We start from the raw sequence: 27,519 nt of genomic DNA on the forward strand, positions 1-27,519 counted from the left end.
TCCTTTTCGGCTCGGTGGTTAATGTCACTGACCACCACTTGAAATGCAAATTTTCGTTTTGTGCGGTATTTTAACTCGAATGTTTTGCTTTGAGCTGTATCGCCTTTTGTCTGAAATGAGATTTTGGGGATTGTTGTTTCTTATGTTTACTCCAGTCTCCTTTATGGTGCCACTTTTGTGCCGATTTTGTTGAATGATGTTGTAAACAGTGATTGTTAATAACTAATTGTTGTAATGGTTATTCTTTTTCGGTTTTCTGCCGAATCCACTGTGCTTTTATATTTCCCCATTACCGTGGCTACATCTGTGCCAAGAAGTGGAGGTTTTTGTGCGGTCGTTCACAAAGGAACTCTTCATATGTAGGTGGTTAGTGTTGCTGACCACCGTGCAGATTTGGTTGCTTTCGGAACTCTGTGTAAAGTTTACATATTTCCTAGAATCATGGAGAGGCTGACTGATCAGGATATTCAAGACTTTTTTAATGCTGAGGACATACCCTCAGGCTCCGATTTGGACGTCAGTAGTGATGATTCAGATGCAGATCCCACTTTTCACCCAGAAATGAGTGCAGAAGGAATGTGCATTGCAGAAACGTCCTCTGAAGATGAATTTTTTGGGTGTAATATTCCTACTAACGAAGGACCTTCGACATCAACACAAAGTGCCACAGGTTGTGTTAGTGCATCAATGAGCGTCAGACAACAGGATGGTTCCAGTGAGGTCACAGTGAGTACCTCAATTGTGCCATTGGTTCATGTAACAAGGTCACCAGTCTGGGATCAGACATCTCATCAAACAACTCCAGTGCCACATTTCTCAAGTAGGGTGGGACCGACTGATGCTGTGAAGGAACTGCAAGGTAAGAGCCCTCTTGCAATTTTTTCACTCTTTTTCAATGATGAGCTGCTCAATCATATTGTGTTTTACACGAACTTATATGCTACACAACAAGGTAAGCCCTTCCAACCGACAGACATGGATGAAATTCGAGTATTTATAGGAATGAACATTTTTATGGGTCTCAAACGAATGTCAAGTTACAGAGATTATTGGTCATCGAAACCAGACTGGCATGACTATTATATTTCGAAACTAATGAGTGTAGAAAGGTTTGGTTGGCTGTTGGGTTACATACATTTCAACAACAATGCTGTTCAACCAGAGCGTCGTGATCCACAATTTGATAGATTATATAAACTCCAACCATTTCTGAACAATCTGGCACACTCTTTCGCGCAAAACTACAAAGCTTATCAGAAACTTGTCGTCGATGAAACAATGGTAAAATTCAAAGGAAGATCTAGTATGAAACAATTCATGAGGGATACGCCAATCAAAAGAGGTTTCAAGATATGGATGCTCTGTGACTCGTCTGGATATAACCACAGGTTCGAAATCTATACTGGGAAAACAAGCGAGCAAGGTGAGAAAGGGTTGGCTTCCCGAGTTGTTCTCAGTCTCTGTCATGATTTTATTGATAAAAACCATGTTCTATTTGTAGACAACTACTTCAATAGCTATGAGCTCCTGCTAACTCTAAAAGCCAAAAATATTTTTGCTTGTGGGACAGTGAATCCTGCACGGAAGTTCCTACCTAGTCTCAAAGGGGAGAAGGAACTAAAGAGAGGAGAATATGATTGGAAACAGTCCGATGATGGCATAACAATGATGAGATGGAAGGATAAACAAGCAGTGAACTTTTTGTCTAATTTCCACAATCCTAATGATACAATAACCATCAGTAGGAAGGCAAAAGATGGTACTACAGAGGTTGTTCCATCTACGTTTGGCCGATTTCGTTCCTCCCCCCCTCCCAGGCAGATTGGACTCACCCGAACTGGCACGTGGCATCCTGCAGTGACTGTCTGGGAACGGAGTTGTTTATCTGCGCGGACGAAAATAACGCACAAAACAGGACCATTGTTGTGAGTGTTGTGTAAAATCTTTTTCAAAGTGTGTGGGTTTCCGATCTGTGACCAACATGCCGCCCAAACTAAGCCGGTTTTGGGAAGGCTATGTTGCGGCTCTTTATGATGCCCAGTTTAGTGTTTCTGTCATTAGAAAACAGTGCAAGAAGAATGGTTGCAACATCAGTTTAAGTGGAATAAAAAATGTTATTAAAAAGTACAAGAGCAACGAAGCTCCACCATTTGGATCACCAACGAAGTTGCCTAGGAAGCGGGAATGCACCAAGGCCACCCCTACCATGCAGAGGAAATTGCGCAAAATGGCAATGCAAGAAAATCCGCCAACACAAAGGTGTATGGCTAATCGTCTTGACGTGTCTTTGGGGACTGTGAGCCGGACCTTACAAAATCAACTCAAGCTGGAAAAAGTCATTTAAGCTCGCTGCCATCTTCTCACGGATGCCCACCAAAAGGAACGAAAGTGTAACGCCCGGAAGCTGTACGAACGGCATCTGGCAAAACAAAGGTGGAAGCACGTCGCAACGCTCGATGAAGCATGGATTTACCTTTCCGACTGCGGTAAACCGAGAGCCATCATGTACCGAGAGAAAGGCGCAAAGAACTTCAGAAGGTGGGTCCGTGTATGTAAAGAATCCTTCCCAAAAGGGTTCATGGTCGTTACTGGCTACTGTTACCGAGGTAAACTGAAGATTCGTAGGGTGGCGAAGAACTGCAAAATAAACTCGCAGTATTATCAGGAGCAGATCATGCGGCCGATCTACGAGCATGAGATTCCAACAATGTACGGAAATGATGCCAATCTGGTGCGCATTCACATGGACAAGGCCTCATCACATACTTCACGATTGTCCCTCGCATTCTACAGGGAGATGGAGGAGGCAAGTGGTATACAGGTGATACCTTTCAATGAGGTACCTGTTAAATCTCCAGACGCAAGTCCTTTGGACTATTGTGGATTTGGCTTGCTGAAGCGGGCTTTGGGAAAACGGCATGTGACAACTGTGGAAGGACTTTGGAAAGCTGTGCAAAGTGAATGGGACAAGATTCCCCTCCCAGTTCTTCAGAGAAGCCTATTACAGTGGAAATTACGCTGTCGGGCTATTGTTAGGAACCAAGGGACACACATCGAGCACTTACGGACCTGGCACCATGGATTCGTCTAAATTTTTGGGTAAGTCAAAATTGGCCAAATGTAGACGGAACAACCTCTGTATTTCAGATGTGCTCTGCCCAAAGATTGTGAAGGAGTACAATGAAAATATGAATTTTGCCGATAATTTTGATCGACTGAAGAATGATTACCAGATTGACCGCAAAAGTAAGAAATGGTACTTGAGATTATTTTTTCACTTTCTTGATGCAGCTCTAACAAATGCGTTTATTATTGACAATCAAAGTGAGAAGTTCACTAACAATGAATTTAGGAGGGATGTATATATAGCTTTGCTCTCCAAAAGAATAGCAACTCCACACACTCCCCCAAACAGAAGTGTAGAAATAAAGTGCCACAAACCTAGTGTCATGCCGAGTATTAGGAACCAGAGTGCAAGCCATCAACCAAAGAGGTCCACATCAAGAAGATGTGCTAAGTGTAGCACGAAGAGCAATCCAGTCCACACAATATGGATGTGCAGTGTTTGTAATGTGCCCCTTTGTTTGCAGAAGGATAAAGGCTGTTTCCAAACCTTTCACCTAAATGGAAGTCTAATTTAGGTAAAGAAAAGCTTTGTATTTCACAATTTTCATTCACATATGTTGCATAAAAAAACATGTTACATTTGCGTGGTGGTTAGTGCTGATAACCACCAGTTTTTTTTCAAATTAAAATTACAATTACAATAGAATTTAAGAAATATTATGAAAATATGTATTCTTATGTCAAAATAAAAGATATTAAAAGTGTTAATGTAAAGAAAAAAATTCAAACCTTCTCCACGCCGGAAGGGTCGGGAAATTTATCCAACTCCTGAGCCGCAAAGAGTTAATGACATAAAAGAGCCCAAGTTGGCCAAATTATTGAAACATAATTTTTTCAAGTGGAACTTCACAATTTCAGGAAAGTTTTGAATGTGCTTCATACAAGATAAAAATTGCTTTGTAAATGAGAGGATGCAATGTGCAATAAAAATACATAGCTCTATCTCTGTGAGAATCCATATAAAACACAACACATCACACCACAAGAAGCAAAAAATAAAAAGCCACACAGGGTTTGATTGATTGATTTGGTGTTTTAAGTCCACTTTACGCACAGTAAGGCTAATTGGTACTGGACCTACAGTTTAAAGTGGGATCCAAAACACTATGTGCCTCCACCAGGTATCGAACCTGGGACCCCTTTATTACAAGACGATAACGCTACCACTGTGCCATCGGGAAGGCCCAAAGGCACACAGGGCTATTGGTGTTTTGGATATATTACATCTGTTGCCAGCAGAGTCATTTTAGTGTTTCTTAACCTTTCTACTTTCCTGTCTTTTATGCTGAGAGCTGGGACGCAGTATCACTTAAAAATAGATCAACAGTTATTGTGCATTTTCTTTTCCTGCTTTGTAGTTTGTTGTGTTTTTATACTGATTTTAATGCAGGTTATACTATACAGATATAAATTAACATTAGAAGATTTTATAAAATGAGTAAAGTGATTATTGAAGTCAGAAAATTAAGAATATTTCATCATTTTGCTTTCCGGCTCCCTATATTATTCTGGATGAAAATCAGACTTCTATGCTGGTTGCTGAATCCTCTAGAAGTGGGCAGACTTGTTGCTTCTGCTCTGTGAGATTTGAAAATGTATTTAAACTCGGGAAGCACTTACTGTAGCATGCACAAGGGGAGGATTATGTGTGCAGTGTATGTTCAAGAAGCTTCAACCGCAAACATAGCTTGAAGCATCATATGAAAATCCACTCTTCGAAAAAGCCATTTTACTGCAGTGTGTGTAAGAAAACTTTTGACTGAGAGTAAACTGAAGGAACATGATGGCTTTCACATTTTGCTCAAAGAATTTCAGTAGTTTTCGTGACTGACAGTGGTTGCTATTAATGGCTAGAGGACATCTTAAACACATAATATATACAGGGTGTCACTCTTCAACACCATAAAACTTTAACAGAGAACTTAAAAAAAAGCAACTTTTCTTAGCGACGTTTTGCTCAATTAGGCTTTATTTCAATGCTATGAGCCTTAAAAAAATGAAATTTTTATCCTGTGTGTACAGTCATTCATCACAGATTTATGGTTGACCTGTATTTTTTTTCTGTTGAAGAGCACACATAAAGCAATGGCACGCTACGGAAAACATATCATTGCAGGAGGAATATCAGTAGGTGAATCAAAGTGTCGAACTCTTCTCCCTTAGATCATACTTGTGTCAACGTACATACATACATAGTACATCCTATTTCATGTTTTGCATTAACGGAATGGTCAGGTAATAGGTATTCACACTGTAAAGGGTGCCCCTTGTATTGATTGTTTCCAACATGCTGGAAAGGATGTCATTTTCCAACTGCAAATCTATCAGTTATTTCCTATATTTTATGGAGCATTCATACAGGATGAGAATTTAGGACTTGTAGATCTTAATGAGCAATGAGTGTCTAAGAAAAATTGTTTGTTGTGAGATAGTAGTAGATTCTGTCAGCATGGGTGCCAATGCCTTTGGTGTGCAAAAATGGCTTCTTTGTGGGTCCAAAGCATGTTCACTGTATGTTTTGGTTTCATGGAACAAAATCTGCAACAACTGTATGGAGTGTTGCTGTAGATCACTAAGCAACAAACATTAGTATGAACAAACTTTCTTGGCAAAAGTTTACTTTAGAGACAACAGATGCATTTGCAGTACTTAACATGGTATGTTTGTTGAATTTGGAATCAAGGTTATAATTGGTTGTGTATTAGAAGTAGCAGTAATAATAATAATAATACACTTTTAATGGTTTGTATTTTATTTTTGCAATGTTCTAACATGTGCATGTCCTTTTAAAGTTATTGAAGGTATATTTTAAAAACCATAAATTGAAACTAAAGACTGGAGATAACAAGGAGTTGAAGAATCATGTTCTTTTCTCGAGAGGTAGTGATGGTCTTCCGGATGTTATATTATATATTGTTCCAGCCTTCTTGAGGCTCTTCCGACATTTGTCCTGTTGCTAGAACGGTAACCAAAATAGTAGCTTTGCCATGGACAAATATTTTATGCATTGAAGCTGGCATGTAGAACCATGGATAGATTGAAAGGTACATCTAGGTTCAGTCTACAAGATAGGGTCATGACACATTTCTTCTTGGTTGATTCTCATTACATTCACCACTTTCTCAGATTTCTGGAGAAACCTTCTCGCAGTATTTCTGTCGTTGAACATCCTGCTTCCCTTTTGTCTTGGGTTCTACAATGAGGCCTGTTTACTTCTTCAGCTTGGCTTGTACCTTATACTTCCTGTTTTTTCTTCGTTAACTGTTTGTTGCTTCTACACGCACCTGTCATTCTTTGACTACAATGCAGTATGCCACATGGAGCATCAGAAGCAACTTCAGTGACTGATTCTGTTTCATGAATTCCTCCAGGTTATTACATCTTGGCTCCCAGAACTTATTTATATTAATGGTATATATTTTGCTTCAAGTTTCTGGCAGAATTTATCAGACGTTGATGTTGTTGTGTCAGTTTATCTTCCAAGATATGTGCTCAAGCATCATCTGGGGTCATACGAATGAGATTCTCTTGAGGACAAGCTCAAGATTTCATAATTTTTTGTGGCCCTTCTTGGCAGGGTGCAGTTTAGAGGGTATGAGACAAAGTGATCTAGTTGTAGTTATTTAATCATGCTGTCCTATTACTTTTAAAACATACCTTCAAATAATGCTTTTGTTTTCTCCTCTCTGTTTCAGTATTGCCAGCTGTTCAAATGTAGGGCGTGTGACTTCAATATATTTTCCATCAAGTACACCACGCCAAAGCAGTTACACTTGTTCTTGGTGCACAAAATCATTCATTGTTCCATGTCAACTTAAGAGACATGTTCTTATCCATACGGGAGAAACCCCTTTCAGCTGCTCCGTATGTGGCAAACGTTTCAAGAGGAAAGATCATCTGAAAAGTCATTCAGCGGTTCATCTGAATTCAGAGAGACCATTTTACTGTAGTAAATGTTCATCAACCTTTACTACTGAAAAATGTATGAGGCAACATACTACGTGGCATGCAATGATGGGAGATTAAACACAACTTTTACCATTAAATTTGTTTTAATATCAGCAAATTGTTTGTAAAATGGTGGTACTATACTTGTTATGTTCAATATGCATTTATGGGATGAAATATAACATATAATGATATAGTAACTTGTTCATAAATTTGTACATTTTTAAATAGGTATTTGTTTCCGTGTGAATTTGATTTAAATGTATTATTTTTTGTATATGATAAAAGTACTTACTTTGAATGATGAAAACACAGACCATTGTAATGTGTTTTTATTATGAACTAAAAAATATTTATGTGTCCTAATTTTCAGGCTGAAATAAAATAAATTACTCAGTATTTATGAGATGGTTGATTGATTGATTGATTTGCTTTATTTTATTTCGCTTTTTGAGCCACTTTTGGCTAATTTGCGAAGATAGGGATGAGTGATGATATGATGAAATTGGTGAATTGACACTCACAAACATCCATATCCAGGCTGATATTCAAACCCAAAACCACTGGCACCATAGCGCGAATTTATGAGATGGTTCCTAACTTTTGTACACTTACAGGGTCCATTCTGAAAGTATCCTAATGTATTTATTTGCAAAGAATTTATTGATGACAATTACAACTGCTGTGAATATTCTTCAATGTAGGCACTTTCAGCCTCAATACAGCGAGTATAGCAACTTTTCCACTGTTCACAGCAGTCCTGGAAGTCCTTGACTGACACCCTCTTTAATGCTGGGGTCGTGGCAGCTTGAACCTCTTCAATTGAGCACCCTTTTGACCTTGGGAAACAAAAAGAAGTTGGCTGGTGCCAAGTCCGGGCTGTAAGGGGGAAGAGGCAACATTGCCACGCGTACGTTGGCCCAAAACTCACCTACCAACAGCGCTGTGTGAGCTGGCACGTTGTCGTGGTGAATAACCCACCTGTTGGCGATATCAGACCCGATGCGCTGGCCCCTCTGTCGGAGACGCTGAAGCACTGTTTTGTAGTAAGCTGCATTCACGGTGGTCTCAGCAGGTACAAACTCTTTGTGTACGAGCTCCTTCGTGTCAAAAAAGACAAGGAGCATTGTCTTCATCTTTGATTTCGACATCCGGGCCTTCTTTTGACGAGGGGATGCGGGGGTGTGCCATTCTGAACTTTGTCTCTTGCTTCCGGGGTCTTACTCGAATAGCCAGGTTTCATCCCCGGTTATCACTTGGTCGAGAAACGTTTCGTCACCGTCCACATGTTCCACAATTTCACGGGCAATTCGCACACGACACTGCATTTGATCATCCGTCAAATTCTTCGGAACCATTTTTGCACAGATTTTGCGCATGTTCAAGTTTTGGGTAACGATGTCAAAAACGTGCGTTTTCGCCAGTCCCACCAACGCCTGTCTTTGTCTAACAGCTTTCACACGGGCCACATTTTCCTCCGTTTTTGATGTGGACGGCCTCCCTGAGCGTTGTTCGTCCTCGACCACCTCCCGTCCTTCCTTGAACGCTGTGTGCCATGTGTAAACTTGCAAGCGGGACATCACTTCCTCGCCATAAGCCTCCCGTAGCATGGTTAAAGTCTCTGTAAAGTTTTTTTTCAATTTAACACAAAATTTCAGAGCGTAGCGCTGTTCCAAAGTGTGCTTCATTTTCACCAAATCCACCAACTGCAAATTCTGGACGAGACTTTTTTCCGTGTACACAACATGAGTGATTGCACCTCAACCACTGCTCGCAGGCAACTGAGCGAGGCTTTGTTTTGAAGGTTAAGGTCCCCACTGCCACCTGGCACAGCTTACCCGAACCGTCGACCGATTCTCGCGCCGTGCTGCGGACACTTCGGAAACTTTCAGAACGGACCCTGTATGTTACCCTACCAGTCCTATAATTATATACCTATTTCAGGTTGAGAAAACTCTCACTTCAGCTGAATGGAGCTTAGAGCCAGCTCCAAAATCTGCATAGAATTTCTTCCAGACCATTCACAAGAATCTTCATGCTTTCACTGTTGTCTAGATATTCACAATAGTTGACCATATTTACGTGCGTATAATACGCAGGTGTGTAAAATGCACACCTTGGTTTTTGATGGGAGAAAAGCAACAAATAGTTATATCTCGTTTATAATGTGCAGTACATTTCAGGTTCAAGAAATGGCTTTCTTAGTTGTAGGTCATAAAGCTGTTGCTATGAAGATCAAGAGCAAATGACATCATACCTATTCATACCTGTCTTGTGTATACAGTGAGTCACCAACCCATGCCACCTCCCCCTCTCCCTCCACTGTTGTTAGCATCCCAATGCTTTCACTTCTTCAACCACCTTGTTGATTATATGTAGTAGAAGAAAGCAAAATCAGAATTATGTTATGGATTTGCAGTGCTGAGGAAGTTATTTATAAATACTGCTGATACACATCCTGTGTGACAGGAGGTGCAGGTTCAAATTCTACCAGAATGGCACAATGCCACTTTTCCCGGTGTTGCAAAATGTTGTCTCAAAGTGAAAAATAATGGGATTTGTCCATTTCACTTTATAGTGTTTTTTTCTTTAAATATTATTACTGAAGAAATCCAACCTGGTAATTTGTACTTGTGACTGTTGATATACACATGTTATATGGGGTGACAGTGAAAACATGTGTGGCTGTCCGAATTATTCTGCGCATAATACACGCCACAGTTTTTCGGGGCAAAAAATTTGGACAAAAGTGTGCATTATGCATGAGTAAATATGGTAATATGCTTAGGTAGTCATGAGGCTATTGTGAGTAGACAACAGCAAGAGCAAACCACAAGAAAATTCACTTTGAGTGCTCAAGAAGCAAAGGGTATATTAACTGAAAACGTTTTGAGCCGGTGCGTGTTTGTCTTAAGTGGGTATGTTTCATGTCGTTTCTAGTGCCAGAGATAGTTGACTTTTGTGATGATATATTTTATTATGCTCCCATTGTTAGCACTCTCACCTTTGGTGAGAACAGTCCTGGATCTGAATCCAGCGAGAGCGCAGCATCATGAGAATGATTGGGGAGCTACTTGAAAGCAATAATTGCAAACTCTGGTCTTCTATTTATATTTTTGTTATTTAACTTCATTTTCCTGTAACTTGTGGCTAATTATGGTGATGAGAATAAGTGGGGAATAGATGAAATTGATTCAGAAAGAAAACCCATGCACAGATGAGGGTTTGAACCTGGGAACTCCAGTGGCGAGATCGAATGTCTGCCACTGAGCCGGTTCGAACTTTCATCTCCAAGGCCAGAACACCGTGACAATGGGACTTGATGCACTGACCATGCATCACCCAATGAAAAGCCTCTTTATAGGTCTTGGCCTTCAAAGAGCTCCTATGCCAAAGAGTTAAGGTTGGCAATTAATAACTTACTGTTTTATGTTACAAACAGAATCTGTAGCTCATAGCCCAGGTCCCACATGTTTCATGATCATTCTTCCTCTTGTAATACTCTTATTCTGCATTATACACTCCTTGCAGAAAGTTTGGAATATTGTTTTATTAGGCAATAGGTGATAAGAACGGCCTTGGAATGGAACAACACATGGCCTCTGTCTGCTGGACGTTCTCGTGTTTTCGCCGACATATGCCACCATGCCTATCACCATTGCCTAATATAACATTCCAAACATTTTGTGCCTTATATAACAACATTCCAAAATTTTTGGGAGGAGTGTATAAATTTACTGTGTGCTTAAATATGTAAATACTTGTGTCTTTTGTGTAGAATATTTTTCCCCATCTTGTGTATAATATTTTCAAAGCCTATGACAAAGGCTGCCTTGGGTTGTTTTCTACTGGCTGTGCTGCCATCTGCTTGTTATGATCAACCTGTATTCATATGTGATGGTGGAGGTATGAAATTTACAGTAGCAAAGTAGGTTTAGCATAGTTTATGTCGGGTAGGTATGGTTCTTTAGCATTTTCACATCTTTTTCTCTGAGTATATGTACAAATATCAAAGAGACTAAAACAACCTGTTATTAAGAGTTGGTGAGGGGACTAATCTTCAGCCTTTTCTAAATAGAAAAAATATAAAATGTAGGAAAAAGTAACTAAATATTTGAATGCCTGATAGAGAAAAAGATGGTTTATTATATAACTTTCCCTTACAAAATTCCTGGCCATACCACTGAAGTGCCACATGTAATGAAGGTCACAGCTGTCATGATAACTGAGAGCCCATTCAGTGGTTAACTTGTCACTTGTAATCTTGTCACGAATTGTTCAAGGTTTGGGTTTCAGCCAAGCAGGGGTGCCCATCCCCCCAAGGCCCATGATGCACTCCCCCAAAAAAGGTAGAACATTCCCCCCTCCCCCGTTTATGTCGAATTAATTACTGAAATTATTTTTGTCAGGCAAAATTTGTGCAAAAATATAATACCAGAGGTGCAACCACGAATTTTGTCGGGGGAAGGGCATACGTACCAATAATAATAACATTAATAATGGCTTTATTATTATTATTATTATTATTATTTTTACTGCTACTACTAGTAGTAGTAGTAACAAAGACGTTATTATCCTCATAAATTACACAAAGAGGGGGGTAGAAGTCTGTGCTAAAGCATTAGTTTGGAACAAACTACTTGAAACATTTTTCAAAACCGTCAATTTCACATTAGCTAATAATGGAAAACAAGCACACAAACTACTTTTAAATGGCAGAAAATGAATGATGAATGCATTCCAAAGATACATGTGTAACTTTCACGCACAACTGGTAAGCTTTACACATATGCGACATAAAATATAAAATACAAGCTAACACTAAATTGTGTACGTATTCAAAGCTTATTCAATACAAATATACAACATATATTATTTAAATGCATTACATTACAGAAAAGAAGCAGAATGTGAGCGAAGCGAGCAAGAACATTTTTAGACCCGATTTCTGCAATTGGAAACAATATTGATGCAAATAATTTCACTGGACGCCATGGCATTCTCTCTTTTACAACTTTTTTTTAGATCACTCGGCACCCATGGCTGACTCCCACTGCCCCTAGCTAAAGCTCTGAACTTGACGAAAACGAGAAAAGCAGATAATGCGAGCTAAGCAAGCAAGAACATTTTACAAAATGTATTTTTATTTGCATAAAATTTGAAATCGAAGGGGTAATTGCTCCTCTGTGCTCCCCTGCAGGTGGCCTTGGCTGTCAATGTTTGTCCCCCTTGCTACCCTAGAATTGAGTTCGGTCGAAGGTTGGGGGGGGGGGGGGAGGCAATGACCCCATGCCACCCCTGTGGTTGCGTCACTGTATAATACAGACATATTTAAGCAATATGTGTCTACTTTAGATATTTTAGGCTCACTGCCATTGTTAGTCAACCTTATTCTCCAAAGTTTGTCTGTTTGACTAACCTTGTATTAATTCGAATACCATGTCCCCACCCCCTCCATCCAAACCGATTCAAAAGGCATAAGAGGTGGTGTTTCATTTCAACCCTATCGCCACAATCATTCACAGGTAGTTAGAAAAACTATACATAATAACCAAAACTAAAAATCAATAACAAGTCAATCAAACGATACGATTCCCCATATTTTTGTGTGAAGATATATAGAATTGGTATAAAATTTTGTCCCCCACAAAATTTCCATGACGCAGGCACGTCATGAACCCCCCCCCCTCTATGTGGGCACCCCTGCAGCCTTGAATGTTCCATCATCAGTTTCATCTAATCATCATTCATCCTCATAATCATTAGAGCTGAAAGAAAATGGAAAATAAGAAAAATGCTAATGATCACAATAATTAATGGTTTTTACAAGTTGAAATAAAGCATACATTTTTCTTAAAGTAGAAAGGCCAGTGTTATATTCCAGTACCTTGTTTAATCACAGGTTAGGCCAGGCGGTTTTGATAAACTTTGCATTTAGTCCTTTCACCTTACACAACAAAGCTTAGTTCCACCACTGGTCTAGGGAGCTTTCACACGGACGTCACAAGATACATGACATATGCCACTTGTGAATGAACCAATCACTTGCACTGTATCACCCTGTAGCAGCATGATGTGCTGCACAACCTGCAGTTCATTGGTTGGCCCTCAAGTGACATGCAACGTGTGTCACTTGTCACTTCAGTGTGATATTTTCCTTATACCACAGCTTGATCAATCTGGAATTACTTTCCCAAAGTGCATATTTTAGTTTCTCATCTCCCCGAGATATAGTCGCTGGCTAGAGGCATAGAGAATGTGTTCATTTCCAGCTCCAGCTTCGCTCACACCTATTATCTTGGGGCGATAGAGACTGCACCGGGAGATTGGTAAATTGTTAATGAAAAGACCGCACCGGGAGATTGTTAAATTGTTAATGAAAAGACCGCCATCTCGTTCCACACATTTTATTGTTGGCAGGATATTTGAAGGGATTGTAACCAGATAATGCAATTATCACTCACTCATTTGCTCAGCCGTAAATCCCATCGTGTTGACTCCAGGTTGATACAATCCACTTGCACACTTTATGATCGACAACAGATGATTGCAATAAGAGCAACGAGAGGGTGAGACGTTGCATCTCGGTCTTTTATACTCAGAGGTGCATGACCCCCCGAGTTGATGCAATGCCCCTGCCAAGTTGGAGCACACGTATATTAGGCTGAGCAAGGGACTTGTATATGTCACTCTTGCCCTACCATCTACAATATGATAATTTCTCAACCAATTATCTTTCTACTCTCTTTTCCTTGTTATTCCATGGGTCTCCCTGGGCATCCTTGGTGGAGTAGTGGTAATGCTGTCAAATGGTGGAGGTACACAGTGGGCTAGATCCTAACTTACTATAGGTCCGTCTGTACATAAAGTGGACTTGAACTGAAACCTTGACCTTGACATCTCTCCATTAGCATAATTACTGCTGTCACCTTGTAATCAAGAGGTCCCTGGCGCAATTATCAGCAGATGTGTGTTGTATTCACTTTAAACTGTAGGTTCAGTCCTGATTAACCTATCCAAGCATAAATTTCAGATTTCAGATCTGGAATTGATTCTTTTTTATGCTTTGCAGTTCTCATGTTGATGAAAGTAAATGTAGTATACTCTGTATATTCACATACTGTGAATGAAATTTCGACAGGGTGCCTAGTGACCAGCACCAGGAGTTATATACGAATTGTGCATGATTTTCTTAATATGTGTGAACAATTGAAACACCTACAGTCGGGCAGAATTAACTTGAGACAAATGGCTACCGGTGTCGCTGCAGGAGTAGAAACCTACAGCGAACGCTTGACTCTCATGCGAATCACGGGCAATCAGCTGACAACGGGAGATGGGAGATTTGAAAAATTGTACATTGTGTAACGGAAATATCACTGTATTAAGAGAACATGCTAAGAAAATTATAAGCATTATAAGTATTCTATCTTACACAATAAAAGGATAAACAGTTTATTCTTTACCTTTAATTCGTAATTTGAAAACACCGAGGCTCTATCACTGCCCCTTCGCTTGCTTCACCAGTCACTGCACGTGAGTCCTTTCAACAGTTGATAACATTTTGCGTGCCCGAAATTCTGCTGGACTGTAGTAAATCAATCATGTGAAATTCAGCTGTTCGTGAAGATTCTAATTAATGTGCACTTGTAATAAGGAAATCAATACAAATATAATTGATTGGAATTTGGTGTGACATTTATTTGTGCAATTTTTCATCTCCATAATTTTTATTTTAAGATTATTAGTTTTAACTTTTATCTCAGTTTTAGAGTAGAAAGATACATTTAGAATTTTTATTTATTTTCAGCTTCACACATTTCTTGGCACCAGAGAGAAATCGGGTAGATAGCTGGACTGCAGGACATACCAAAGACACATCAAAATATACATGTTCCTGGTGCTCAAAGCGTTTCCCCACGCCATCTAAACTGAAAAGACATATTCAGACGCATACAGGAGAAACCCCTTACAGCTGCGAAGTATGCAACCGGCGTTTCAAACAGAAAGTCCATTTGAAGACCCATCTAAGGATGCATGTGAATCTGCCTGGACAGTTTTATTGTGCTGAGTGTAAAAGGACGTTTCGTTCTGAGCAAAGCATGAAATCACATGCTTTAATTCATCGTTCTATGAAGAAGTATTCATAAATTTGTGATGATTAGTTTTGGTTGATTGATCGATTGATTTTTATATCATCGATCCATCTGCACATAGTTTATTTTCATCCATCACACAAAACGGGGATAAGTCACTAAAACAGAACAGACAACAAATCTAAGAAGAAAATTAACTCTTGTCTGGTCGTGGGTCCAGATGCGCCAGAGCCTCATTAGCCTGCAAGGCCTTAGTGGAAGTGAGATTGACTTGTGGGTGCTTTGTTAGGCGATCCCTTACATGCTCGATTAGTTTTGGCAGTGATACATTTATTTTTTAAGAGTGCAATACTGAGAGCAAAAAATAAACTGAACCACTCCTTTTTTTTGCCAACGTTCCAATTTCATCTGAAAATCACAATATAGCACACAAACAATTAAAATGCAGACATTTTGTCACTTTCATGTTGGCATTGTCAAGATAAAAACTGAGGAGGATGTCGTATGTGCTAATGCCCCCACGATCCTTGTTATTTGGTTTTAGCTGCCATTTTTTTTTCATTATAATGTTAGTGCAAATCCAGCAAAATGTCAATTTTTTAATTGTTTGTGTACTATGTCATGATTTGTTGCCAGCCCGAGATGCAGTAGGAAGCAGTGACAAGACACTCTGCTCTCTGTTTTATCATCAGTTTTATTCTTTTTAACCAAACTTACCTTTCCTATGTTTTAACTTCAATTATTCTTGTTATCACATTATGTGGCGAAAGCTTGAATGAAAAATACATCCTAAACCTAGACTTCAGCTACTTAAGAAAATTTTATTCCTCAGAGACAGTATAGTTTTAGTTCTTATAAGACATTTTATTTTCTTGTTTGGGACCTACCTTCAATTTTGTTTTAGTTAGAGGCTTATCCTAATATTTTATGATGGGCAAATACGAGGGTAAATCGAAAAGTAATCTTTATTTCCACACAAGAAGAAGAACTACACATAACTTTTCCACATATGCCCCCTGCACAGCAATGCACTTTTGGTATCGTGCAATCAGCCTCTGTGTCCCGTCCGCGAAGAAGATTTTTGGTTGCTCATGAAACCACATCTGCTGTTTTTGGGCATCCACTTTGACTTTCGCTCTTTACACTTGTGCATTCCGTTTTAAAGCAGTCCACCCACTCATACACCTTTCGTTGAGTCATGGTGCTTGCTCCATACTGCGCTAACAGCTGACGGTGGATGTCTGTCGGTTTGACTCCTCTGACCACAGAAGCGCACTATGACATACTGTTTCTCGTTGGTGCATTCATGGAGTTGTGCATCCATACGTGTGACCTTTTTGCTCCGCGACACTCGACTGAATGCGGCAGTGATGGATACTCCTACTTCCACGCCACTCCAAGTATACAGGTGGTGACATCAGACACACCCAGTCTTTGTTTATTCATGCGAAAACAAAATTTTTGATTTACCCTCATATATCCTATGTTATGATGTGCCCATACTATAAACATCAATAAATCAATCAATCAAATTGGATCTCGTTTTCATCATTTAATTGATAATTGATGGTCTCTCGGTAAGCTTTTTACTTTCATGTTGTTCTACAATAATTATGTTTTGGGATTACTTGTATACCTGCAGAAGATCAATGTAGGCAAATATTTTTATTATTATTTTAATTTTAATTGAATCATCTCTTAATAAAGTAATATTTGAATGGTACTGTTTTTTTTATTCTTAAACAATTTTGAGACTGAAGTGACAAGCAACATGTGACAAACCACAAACTGCATGTACCAAAATAGACACTCTTCCTTTCAGTCTATAAAAGAAATGTATTCACGATTAACAGACTGAGAGAATAGGAACTATACTATTGAAAAATCTGCCCAGTCCAAGTGGCTCACAAGTGACAAGCGACATGCACAGCTTATCATTCTGCTCCCATTTGAAACATTGCATTTATTTCTGTAGCTTCCTTTGAAAATGACAAGTGTTGTCTTCTCGTTTGTGGTTTGTAACCTGTCACTTTGGTCTGAAAGCTCCCTTAGTTGTATAACATCCTTTGTTCTTTGGACTGGATTCCTACCTCTGAAGATCATTACATCAACTACTAGAGCATGGAAGTTGGTCTCACTTAGACCCAACTTTTTATCTGTCTCGAATACTGTGTTTCCTGCACCTGCCTGGTAATTACGTCTAAGCTAAAATAAACACAGTATGAAGAAGTTTAATTTATTGTGAGACTATTGGTAAGATAAGATCTTTGGAGTGAGAATTAATGCTATTTCTCTCTCTTTTAAATTGAACTTCATTGTTGAAAGACAACTTTTATACTGAATACCACAATGTATTTTAATTAAAGTAGGGATACAAGACTTTGTATATTACAAAAAGATGTACACTTTCTTCATTTATAATAACAATATATGTAAAAAAAACAACTTATAGTAATGTTTGTAGTATAGTAATTTGCCATCTTGGTCCAAATGCAGTTCTGGGTTTCTAGTCATATCCTATGCACTGGCCTTACTTTGTGAGTGCCCTTTCATCTAACCATCTCCCATCATTATGATTAGCCTACGGAGGTAGAAAAGTAGTGCAAATAAGACCAAAACACATAAATTCACCTTATGCCTTGATTATCGTCTTTCTTATGTATGTTTTATTGTGCTAAAAGAAAATATGGATATCTATTGTAGAAATGATGTTATTTGTTCATTGCGAATTATATTGAATTCATGCAGTTAACTTAGATAAGAGATGTGGAACATCCTGTTGTGGTACATTATGAGATTTTGTACGAAATAATTCTCATACCCAGAGAGCTTCTGTAGACACCAATGCTTAGGACAGCAGAGACCATGATTCTGTTAGAGTCTTCAGCTCACTGCTATGAGTGTCAGTCACTTGCATCATCAGAACTTAATAAATATATCTGCTAGAATGGCACATCTAATAGTTTTAGATCTATTACAATGGTTTCACAAAAAGTAAGACACCCTGTTATGTGATTGACCAGTTAGGACTGTTAGATCTGAATTTGAGTTAGACTTAACCGAGTATAAGGTGAAATGATGTATGATGAAAATAGTATGGGATTTTATATGCAAAAATGTTTTTGGATTATTTACAGGATTGTTCCTTTTTGATAATATGGCACATAATGTGCCTTCTCGATGGCGCAGTGGTAGCGTCATCGACTTGTAATCAAGGGGTCCCGGGTTTGATACCCGGTGGAGGCACATAGTGGTTCGGATCCCACTTTAAACTGTAGGTCCAGTCCCGATTAGCCTTACTGTGCATAAAGTGGACTCAAAACACCAAATCAATCAATATGGCACATAATAGACTTGACATGCGTAGTATCATGTATATCAGAATGACTGGTACGTACATATTATTAACAAATGCATACTAATGATAAGTACATATTGAAGCATTGCTAGTGAGAAACTGTGAAGGCATTTTCTCAGAAAATTGACTGGGTGAGTTCTGAGTAGTCATTCTCATCTTCACAGATTAAAGTGTAGAGATGGAAGTCAACCTACTTATATGCTTTTTGTCAGGGAGGTATCCAGTGCAGACCAATCATATGCAGCACCTACATCTGCACTCTTGGCCAAATATTAACAACCAGGCTAAGAGCCGGTTTGAGCCCAGATAAAATTTTAATTTTCCACTTGAAATTTTTAAATACCTGTAAACAAAATACTAACTTTACCTGTGAGACTTATCTGTAATGGTTTTATTAATGTTGGTGCCCCCTGTCTGTCACCATCCCCTTGGAAACGTGTTGCTTTGCTGCTGTTCCTGTTGTTTGTGTGCCAGCGTGCATAACAAGTTCCCAAGTAGATAGTGAAGGGCCACCAAAATTAATAGAATCATCACAAGTAAGTCTCATAGATAAAGTTGCTATTTCGCTTACATGTATTTAATATAGGTGGGTTTCATGTGACATCAGGATGTGCACAGCCGTCATGTTTGTAACCAATGTTATTAGTTGATTGCAAGGAAAATATCCACCATGTAGTGTTGGTTACATCCGCACATTTGTTTTAAATCACAAATATCTGTGTTAGTATCTCCCACCTGCCTGCCTGAATTCCACTAGCTTACAAGATCTGGCCACAATCATGACTACTCGAAGCGGCTCTGTGGTTGTCTTAGCCATCCTCGATTTCGCAAGGAATTTTTTTTCTCTTATGAAGATTATGTGTTGCTAAGTGTGAAGAAAGAAATTATGGAGCGCAGAAAGTAATTTTTGGGAGTTCTACGTGCTACGAAACTTACATTTTTTAATATTTAAATTCCGTACCTACGTAACGTTCTTGCGATTTTCCAGGGCTTCCATCATGGCTGTGCATCTTGGATTCACGTCTCAGGTGCACGTCTACATATTCTCTTTTTCTTCTTATGATTGAGTTGTGGAATGGGATAATTTGCGATATGTTATTGTGATGTATTGGCAGGTGGAATGGGATAATTTGTGATATGTTATTGTGATTTATTGGCGGGTTGGATATTTCAGACATTACAATTGATTTGTGATCCTCAGCATGTGTAAATATGTTATCTTGTGGAACATGGTACACATTTTTTTTTGGCAACTGCAGGCCGTAAAGAGGAGGGTTGTATTTTCTGAATGACTTGTGGGATGGGATAATTTGCGACTTCTTATTTTTATGATGGAACGGAATAAGAGGGTAGTATTCTGTGGAAAAGGGCAAGAATGACTATACGACTTACTTCTCTTTTGAACTTTGAAATTTGACTTCAACCCACAATTCAGTGACTGGCCTTGGAAGAAAGAGGTAAGTTATCTTCTGAGGTTAAATTTTAGCCTTAATTTTTTTTTGTACCTTCATGTGTCAGTGTGAAAATAGTGTTGGGACAGGTGGTTCGGCCAGTTTCTAGCATGCCTTCCAAAATAACTCTATAGAGACAGGCGGGTAGTCGGAGCAGAGCGGAGCGAAGCGGAGGCGTTGCTGCGATAGCGGTTTAAGGTGCCAGGTTAATTACCCCAGGGGCAGAGCCCGGAATCGGCGGCAAATTTTGACAGCAATTTTCGTGACATTTAGTACGGGTGCTACGAAACTAACATGGCCGCAAGTAAACTTCCACCTCGCAACTTTAAACGGCTATATCTCAACTATAAATTTCTGTACAGTACTAAATACATATTTCCGCACTCCAGAATTTCTTTCTTCACACTTAGCAACACATAATCTTCATAAGAAAAAAAAAATCCTGCGAAATCGAGGGTGGGTTATACCACGGACCCCTCGAAGCCACAATACAAGTTTTGTGATGTAAGTGAAGCACATGTATACTACCACATCTTTTATTCCCTAATCATGAATTTAAATTGTATTGCTTCCTTATATTGTTATGATTTCAGCAACAGTAAAATCAATTCTCAGGCCTCCAATAACTAATTTGCCTCGTTTGACCTCCCATGCCTGCATGATTCAGTTTAACATTTATTGAATGTTTGCAGAACTACTATTTCACTGTAAGAAAGATATAACAAACAAAAGAGGAACTTACATGTGGTTCTGTTTCCAATACAACATTTTGATTCAATTTCCTAGCCCAACCAACTCCGAAACAGAACTCCTTGTAGTGTCCTTCATATTTTTCTTATAGCTCAGTTTGGCTCTCATTCCATTTGGTATGTCTGAGGTGCAAACATGCAGAAGTCGTTTTTTGCCTCTATTCCTAATACTGCCTTCAGATGGTGCTCACTTTACCTTCACTGTACTTACAGCAGACTTCACTTTGCACTAATATCTTTTCTTCTTTGTTTCCCTGGCCATGTTTTGAAGCTTTCTCTTAAGTATTTGCTTACCTGTACAACCAGCATACTTGCTCAGAGTAAAAAATAACACTACCAACATACTTTTTAGTGTATAGTGATGATTAATCTTCTGGAAATTGTAATAGTGGGAAGTGAAGTGGGAAATTAAGGCCTTCAGATCTGAGAAGAGTGATACTAAAATGATGTGTTTGTGTCTGTTTATGTAGTGTACTTGTTTGTTTAATTTGGTGTTTTAAGTCCACTTTATGCACAGTAAGGCTAATCGGCACTGGACCTACAGTTTCAAGTAGCATCCAAACCACTATGTGCCTCCACCGGGTATTGAACCTGGGACCCCTTGATTACAAGGCACCATCAGGGAGGGCTATGTAGTGTACTTACTATACATGAGTATCATATAATGCAAGAATAGACATTTTTCTCGATACATGCAAAATTGGTGTCACTATACACAGGGGCCTTATTATGTCAATTGAGAATTATATGAAGTCGTCGTCGTTATTTTATTAGCTCACACCACATATTTTTGAGATTTCTAACCACAGTTGCCGAGTTCAAGTCTGCTATATATGTTTTAACTTGTTGATTAATATCTCTCACTTTCTTCAAAGCACTATTGACTTCTTATTTAATGGTATTGTCCATTCTGGTTTTATGATATTATGACTTTACGAGGTCCTTGAAACTTAATTTGTCTAAATAGTTGGGAGTGTTATGAGTAGGGAACGGAACTTTATGTGCTAAAAAACTCAGAAATATTTATTTTTTTATGTGTCATAAATGTTGAAAAAAAAATAAAAAAAAAATAATTGGTAACAGAAACAAAATATTACATGCATTTTAAATACCTGAAATCAGTTTCTAAATGCTTACCTCTTAGTGAGCTATTTCTTGGAAGAGTTGCAGTGGATCACCATAGTTTTTCCAAATTCTCCATTGGAAATCTGTGACAATTATCTCTAAAAAGCATCTTATATTGCGAGAAAGGTCGCTCCACGTCACAAGAAACAATTCTTGCATATTTGAAGCATGAAATGCCACTAACGCTGAAGTTTTTCAAAGCTTCCTCTTCCTCTCCTTCACCTTCTTAAACACGTGCAATTTGGCACAAAGTTTGAAAACCTTGATTTTTCCCAAAAATGTCTGTACATTTAGACATTAGCACTTGAGGGTTAGATCCAGGGGGGTTAATATTTTACCCCAATAGCATCGTAGGTGATGCGCCAGAAGTCTGCCAGCGAGCATGTTCAAAGACAAAACAAACCTATCATTCTCGATATGAGAGAGGTGATCACATTTTTCCTTCGAGGATTTCGAGGTAGCTGAAGTAAATGAGCGATTTTATGTATTTAAAATGAAAATTCGCAAAGTATGTATTTACATACGGAAAACTGGAAAACATGTGTTTTTATGTAAAATAAAATTTGCTGTGTTGACATAAAAGGCTATGATCAGAATTTTGGCAAAAATGAGGGTCTCTATCTTATCGCAGAAAAAAACATTTATTTACCTAAAGTTCCGTTCCCTAGTTATGAGTGTTTACATGGCATTCTTATGTTTTTAAACATAGCTGTAAAGCATCCAGATAATTATAAATAAATGTTGATTAACTAAAACATGACCTGTACACATTCTTAATTTAAAAATAAGCACTGCCCAAGGTAGATTCAGATTATGAAGTGCTGCAAAAAATCCCTGTAAGTGGTCATTTATACCTGAGCCCAGGGGGAAATGCAGTGTTCAGTGAAACCAGACTGAGTGGCCACAGTTAACAAGACATGGTGCCTAATTGGTTTGCTCACTGGGATCCTCTTATGCAAAAAACCTACAAATTTGCATTGACTCCCAACTTGCTTAATTTTCCAAGAACATCTCTTCATAATAAAAATGTTACATTATACCTGAGTCAGAGTGCCACCATTACATATTATTGAAGTCTTCAACAGCAATATGCCAAAATGAGTTGCTTTTTAAATATATAATTAATCATTAATATTATTGTTATTATTAAGAAAAGAAAGAATAGTTATAAACTGATGTTATTTTATTTTCAGCTCCATTCCGAGAGTTGTAGAGGACCACGTCTTTCTTGATTTTCAAACTACAAAGCAACATGCAAAGAATCATACATGTTCTTGGTGTAGCATGGTATTTGATAGAGTCTCGCATTTGAAAATACATATTCGAAAACATACTGGAGAAAAACCATATACTTGTAACATATGCGAGAAACAGTTTGCTCAGAAGAATAACCTGAAACGCCATCTTGTGCTCCATGCAGACAGATCATTCTACTGCAAAGTATGTGGAAGGAGTTTTGCCTCGGAGCAGTTATTTACTTTGCACAAAATAACACATGAAACTTCAGCCGAAGATTCAGCATAATTCTGGCACATGGAAGTATTATTGTAGTCCCTGACTTGGACTTCGATTTGTATAAGATGTATGTGTAGCAGTAAAGGTGTTAAGTAAAGAACAATATGCCAAATAATTCTTGTCTGTATTTTCTTTTGCATTATGTACCTGAGTTTTTAACTACAGTTAAACAAAACACGAAACAATTTTCACTTAGGCAGCTTTCAGTCAGAAGTGGCAAGTGACATGTAATAGGCAACAAATGATGTGTCAGTTGGAAACAAACCTTCAGAAATAAATACAACCTTTCATCATGAAGTGACACAAGCTGTATGTGTGACTTGTTGCTTGCATGCTACATGAATTGAGCTGTTTTCCCAATAGTGTGCATTGTGTAGTCTGTTGGTTGCACGTCCACAGTGAAGCCTTCCTTTACAGACTGAAGGGGCTGATGTCACTAATTGCTTGCCACTTCGGTAATTTTGACGGTAAGGTCCACTGCATGTTCATTATTGTAATTGTAATTTATTCTCATTCTGTTGACTACATTGTCCATATTTCTATCATCAGCAGTATAGAGCACATCATTTTGTTACATATAACATTAGTTTGATTACAGTACAAATACATACACTTGATTACATATATGGGATGCAGCATAATTAATATATTATTACATCGGTTTGATTACATTATATTTCTTTATACTGTAGTAGTTATGTTCTAATGATTTTCTTTAATAATGCATGTATTTGTTCATTCTAATTTTGGATAATTCAATTTTTTTTAACATGGTGACATTCCATCAAACAACACACAAAACTTTATGGAATAATTGGACCCATGGTCCCTCTTGTCATTTTTTTTGTTTCTAAAATATTATATCTTTAAATGCTATTTAGTTCAAAGCCAAATATATAGCTATTATTGTGCAAAGTAAGGTAGAGATTGCAGAAGAAAGTTTAGCACTGATGACCTGACACAATTTGTGAACTACTTCTCTAGAATAAATCAAGTAGAATACATATAAAAATCTGTTTTCTTTGAGTGACTAGATATATATTTACTTATTTATTATTTATTTAAAGTATATGGGAATATAAGAATGTTTTGCCATATGAAAGTGGTGCACTTTCAAAATAACATTCAAGTGCTGTAATATTATACTTTGAAAACTAAATTCGATGGCATAGTGGTAATGCCCTCACCTTGTAATCAAGGGGTCCGTGGTTTGATACACAGTGGAGGCACAAAATGGTTCGAATCCCAACTGTAGGTCCAGTCCTGATTTGCCTTTGTGTATAAAAGAGGCTTAAAATAACATTTCCAATTCCAATTTGAAGACTTAATTATGGAAGATTAAGAAGGCCGATATAATGATATTTTAGTTTTGTTCTCTTATTATTCACACTGAAGTCCCTATACTGCCTTATTTTTCTGAGAGAGAGAGAGTGAGAGTGAGTATGTGTCTCCCTTCTATCTCTTCCTACACATTCTCTCTCTTCCTCACTTTCTCTTTCTCTCCCTCTCTCTTTCATCTAGGAAAAAAGAAAGTGGCATGTAAAAGAGATAGAGAGGAGACACGGGAAGCCATCTCTCTCCCCTTCTCTTTCTTACCCTCTCTGTAATCTCAATGTCATTTGATGATAAGATTCTCTTGTTCTTTTTCCTCAAGGCAAATTCTTTTGAATGCCATGTACTGTGCTGGCAATGTCTTTGGGGAAGGATTCCCCCACTTTACCAGACAATAAAGTCAATAGAAGCACAGACAGCGTCAAGGTAGCACAAACTTTAAAATACCAATGTATCATCCAGTATTTGTGGACTCTATCAAGACTAGTGCATGTGCAAGATGACATTAGGGACACTGTAAGTATTGCTCAGTTGTACAGAGGTTATATTGCCATGACAAGACTCATTCAGGGTTTTTCCTATTGTCTGTAGGGCAGTGAACAAACTGAACTTTAAAGCACAGTTGCTGTTTGAGAATCAAGGCCTTCCAAAACTTCGTCAATGCATTGATTGTCTAGCCTCTAGATCTGAGTCTGTTTCAATACCTCCCTAATTGACCACTCAAAGCAGGATAAAAATCGAGAATTTGAAGCTCGTGGACCAGGATCATTTGCATTAAAGTTGGGAGTGCTAACTATTTGTTTTAAGTAAGTGGGAACCCAGAAAATAATTTTAACATCAATCAGTTGGTGGGAATGTGTTAAAGTCGATATTAATACAAGAAGTGGAAATTCTGAAACGTCAATTTTAATTGAAGCTTTCATTTCATTTTCAGCTCTGAATCGGGGAGAACAAACCTACAGACTGTGCATGTTTGCCGATGGTGTGGCAAGTGCTTTGTGTACCGTTCTCAGCTTCTGAGTCATGTGAGAGTGCACACGGGGGAGAAACCTTTTGTGTGCCACATATGCACAAAACGCTTCAAATTGAATCACCACTGGAGACGGCATCTGAAGCTTCATGTGAAAAGCAAGCCATTTTTCTGCGTGAAATGTAGCAGAAGCTTCTCTTCAGAATTGAAGTACAAGGAACATGTAGTAATACATATATAATGTTCTAAATATGGTTAGTATACCCAGAGTAAATTTATTTCTTATCCTTGTGTTGCTTTCTTTCAAGAAACTGTTCAAGATGCACTGGTTTTGTTGTCTTTACATTGATGGCAACTGAAGTGCAGATAGTATTGCATTGCTTTTGTGTTGGAAAAAGTTCTTCACAATTGTCTGTGTTACCACCTCCTTCATAACAAATAACGGAAACATACTGAAACATATTTTGTTTTAACCTTTAGCAGATGGAGCCTCGCACATGTGTCTAACTTCTCCAGCCTGGAACTATTGAAGCACCTGCTTTTCAAACTTCCTGCAGCGTAAAAAAAAAAATAAAAAAATCGTAGCTTAGGAACTAATTGCCGCTGACAGATGAAATTGGTTTTGTTTACCTTCAGAAAGCCAGGGCTTTTAGCAGAGGTGACATTTATATATTGTACCTCCCAATAATGAAAGTTAATGGAAGAAGAAGAAGAAAATCCCTTTGGATGCTAATGGACCAATTTTGGAGGGAATCACAAGAGACCACTCTTTGAGTTTTTGAGAAAATGTAATGTGCCTGTCTTCCAATTTTGACCAAAAAGTGGAAATTATGCAACAATTTTGAAAGTCGTAATTTTCAGGAAATTGTGAAAATTGGACCTTCGCCCCTGGAACCCTAATTGTCACATGTTATTACAGTGTTGTTTTTTTTTGTTTGTTCTCATTATTACATGTAAAAGTGAAATACGAGGGTCATTCCGAAAGTAACTTCCGTTTGGGTATAAAAGAAACAACAGGACATTGTGAGAGTTTTTATTATATACAACTGAAAGAGACAACTCTAAGCTATTTTTCTACATGAGCACTGTTTCATATTGGCGAACAACGTTTACAATACCCATGTCAAAGAAATCACCTGCCTGTGCATTCAGCCATGCAATAACACTGTCCTTGAGCTCCTGGTCATTGTTGAAGTGCTGTGCCCCTAGCCACTTCTTCATTTGTGGAAAGAGGTGATAATCGGGACACTTGTGGATAGACATCTGACAGTTCGGTAATTGTGAACTGCCGATTGTCACGAATTTTGTCGTTCACCTTGGAGACCAGTTCATTTGTCACAATTGAAGGGCATCCAATCTTTGCCTCGTCGTGGATGTTCGTTCGTCCATCCTTGAAAGCACAACACCATTGCCGAACAGCACTGTCACTCATGATGTTCTCCCCATATCTGGCACAAATCTCCCGATGAATTTCAGCCGCTTTCACCTTTTTGGCCCACAAAAAGCGAATCACTGCATGCATTTAGCAGTCGGCAGGATTTTCAATTGCAGTGGCCATTTTGTTCAGCTGTATGAGAGCGGGAACTCGCCTAAGAATCCTCACACCTGTACTGCCAGACTCATTGTGAGCCAGGCTACACAGCTGCACATCGTTAACCCCACTCTTTCACACGCTAGAGTGAAACGGAACCAACAGCAACCAACCAACCAATCTGCTGTGAGCTCAAGGACAGTGTTACTGCATGGCTGAATGCACAGGCAGCAGATTTCTTTGACATGGGTATTGTAAACCTTGTTAGCCGATATGACAAGTATCTCAACAGAAACGGTGCTTATGTAGAAAAATAGC

At 38.5% G+C, this 27,519-nt stretch overlaps 1 protein-coding gene across 8 annotated transcripts in view; it reads left to right on the forward strand.

Moving 5' to 3' along the window:
- Window positions 1-27,519, forward strand: part of LOC145992033 (uncharacterized) — a 280,869-nt gene that overhangs the window by 166,377 nt on the left and 86,973 nt on the right. The window contains exon 4 of one of the 8 annotated variants that reach the window (XM_083128129.1): window positions 23,047-23,412. The exons of 5 other annotated variants lie outside the window; for them this stretch is intronic. In XM_083128129.1, the coding sequence (XP_082984255.1) occupies window positions 23,047-23,377 (331 nt within the window). In that variant the 3' untranslated portion in view covers window positions 23,378-23,412. Of the gene's footprint in view, window positions 1-6,821; window positions 7,238-14,884; window positions 15,240-23,046; window positions 23,413-27,519 lie in introns of those variants that run through there. 2 more of the 8 variants (XM_083128125.1, XM_083128128.1) reach the window with 2 other exon arrangements.

This window comes from Lepisma saccharinum, chromosome 9, assembly GCF_977018435.1.
Source record: "Lepisma saccharinum chromosome 9, izLepSacc3.1, whole genome shotgun sequence".
NCBI classification, from domain to species: domain Eukaryota; kingdom Metazoa; phylum Arthropoda; class Insecta; order Zygentoma; family Lepismatidae; genus Lepisma; species Lepisma saccharinum.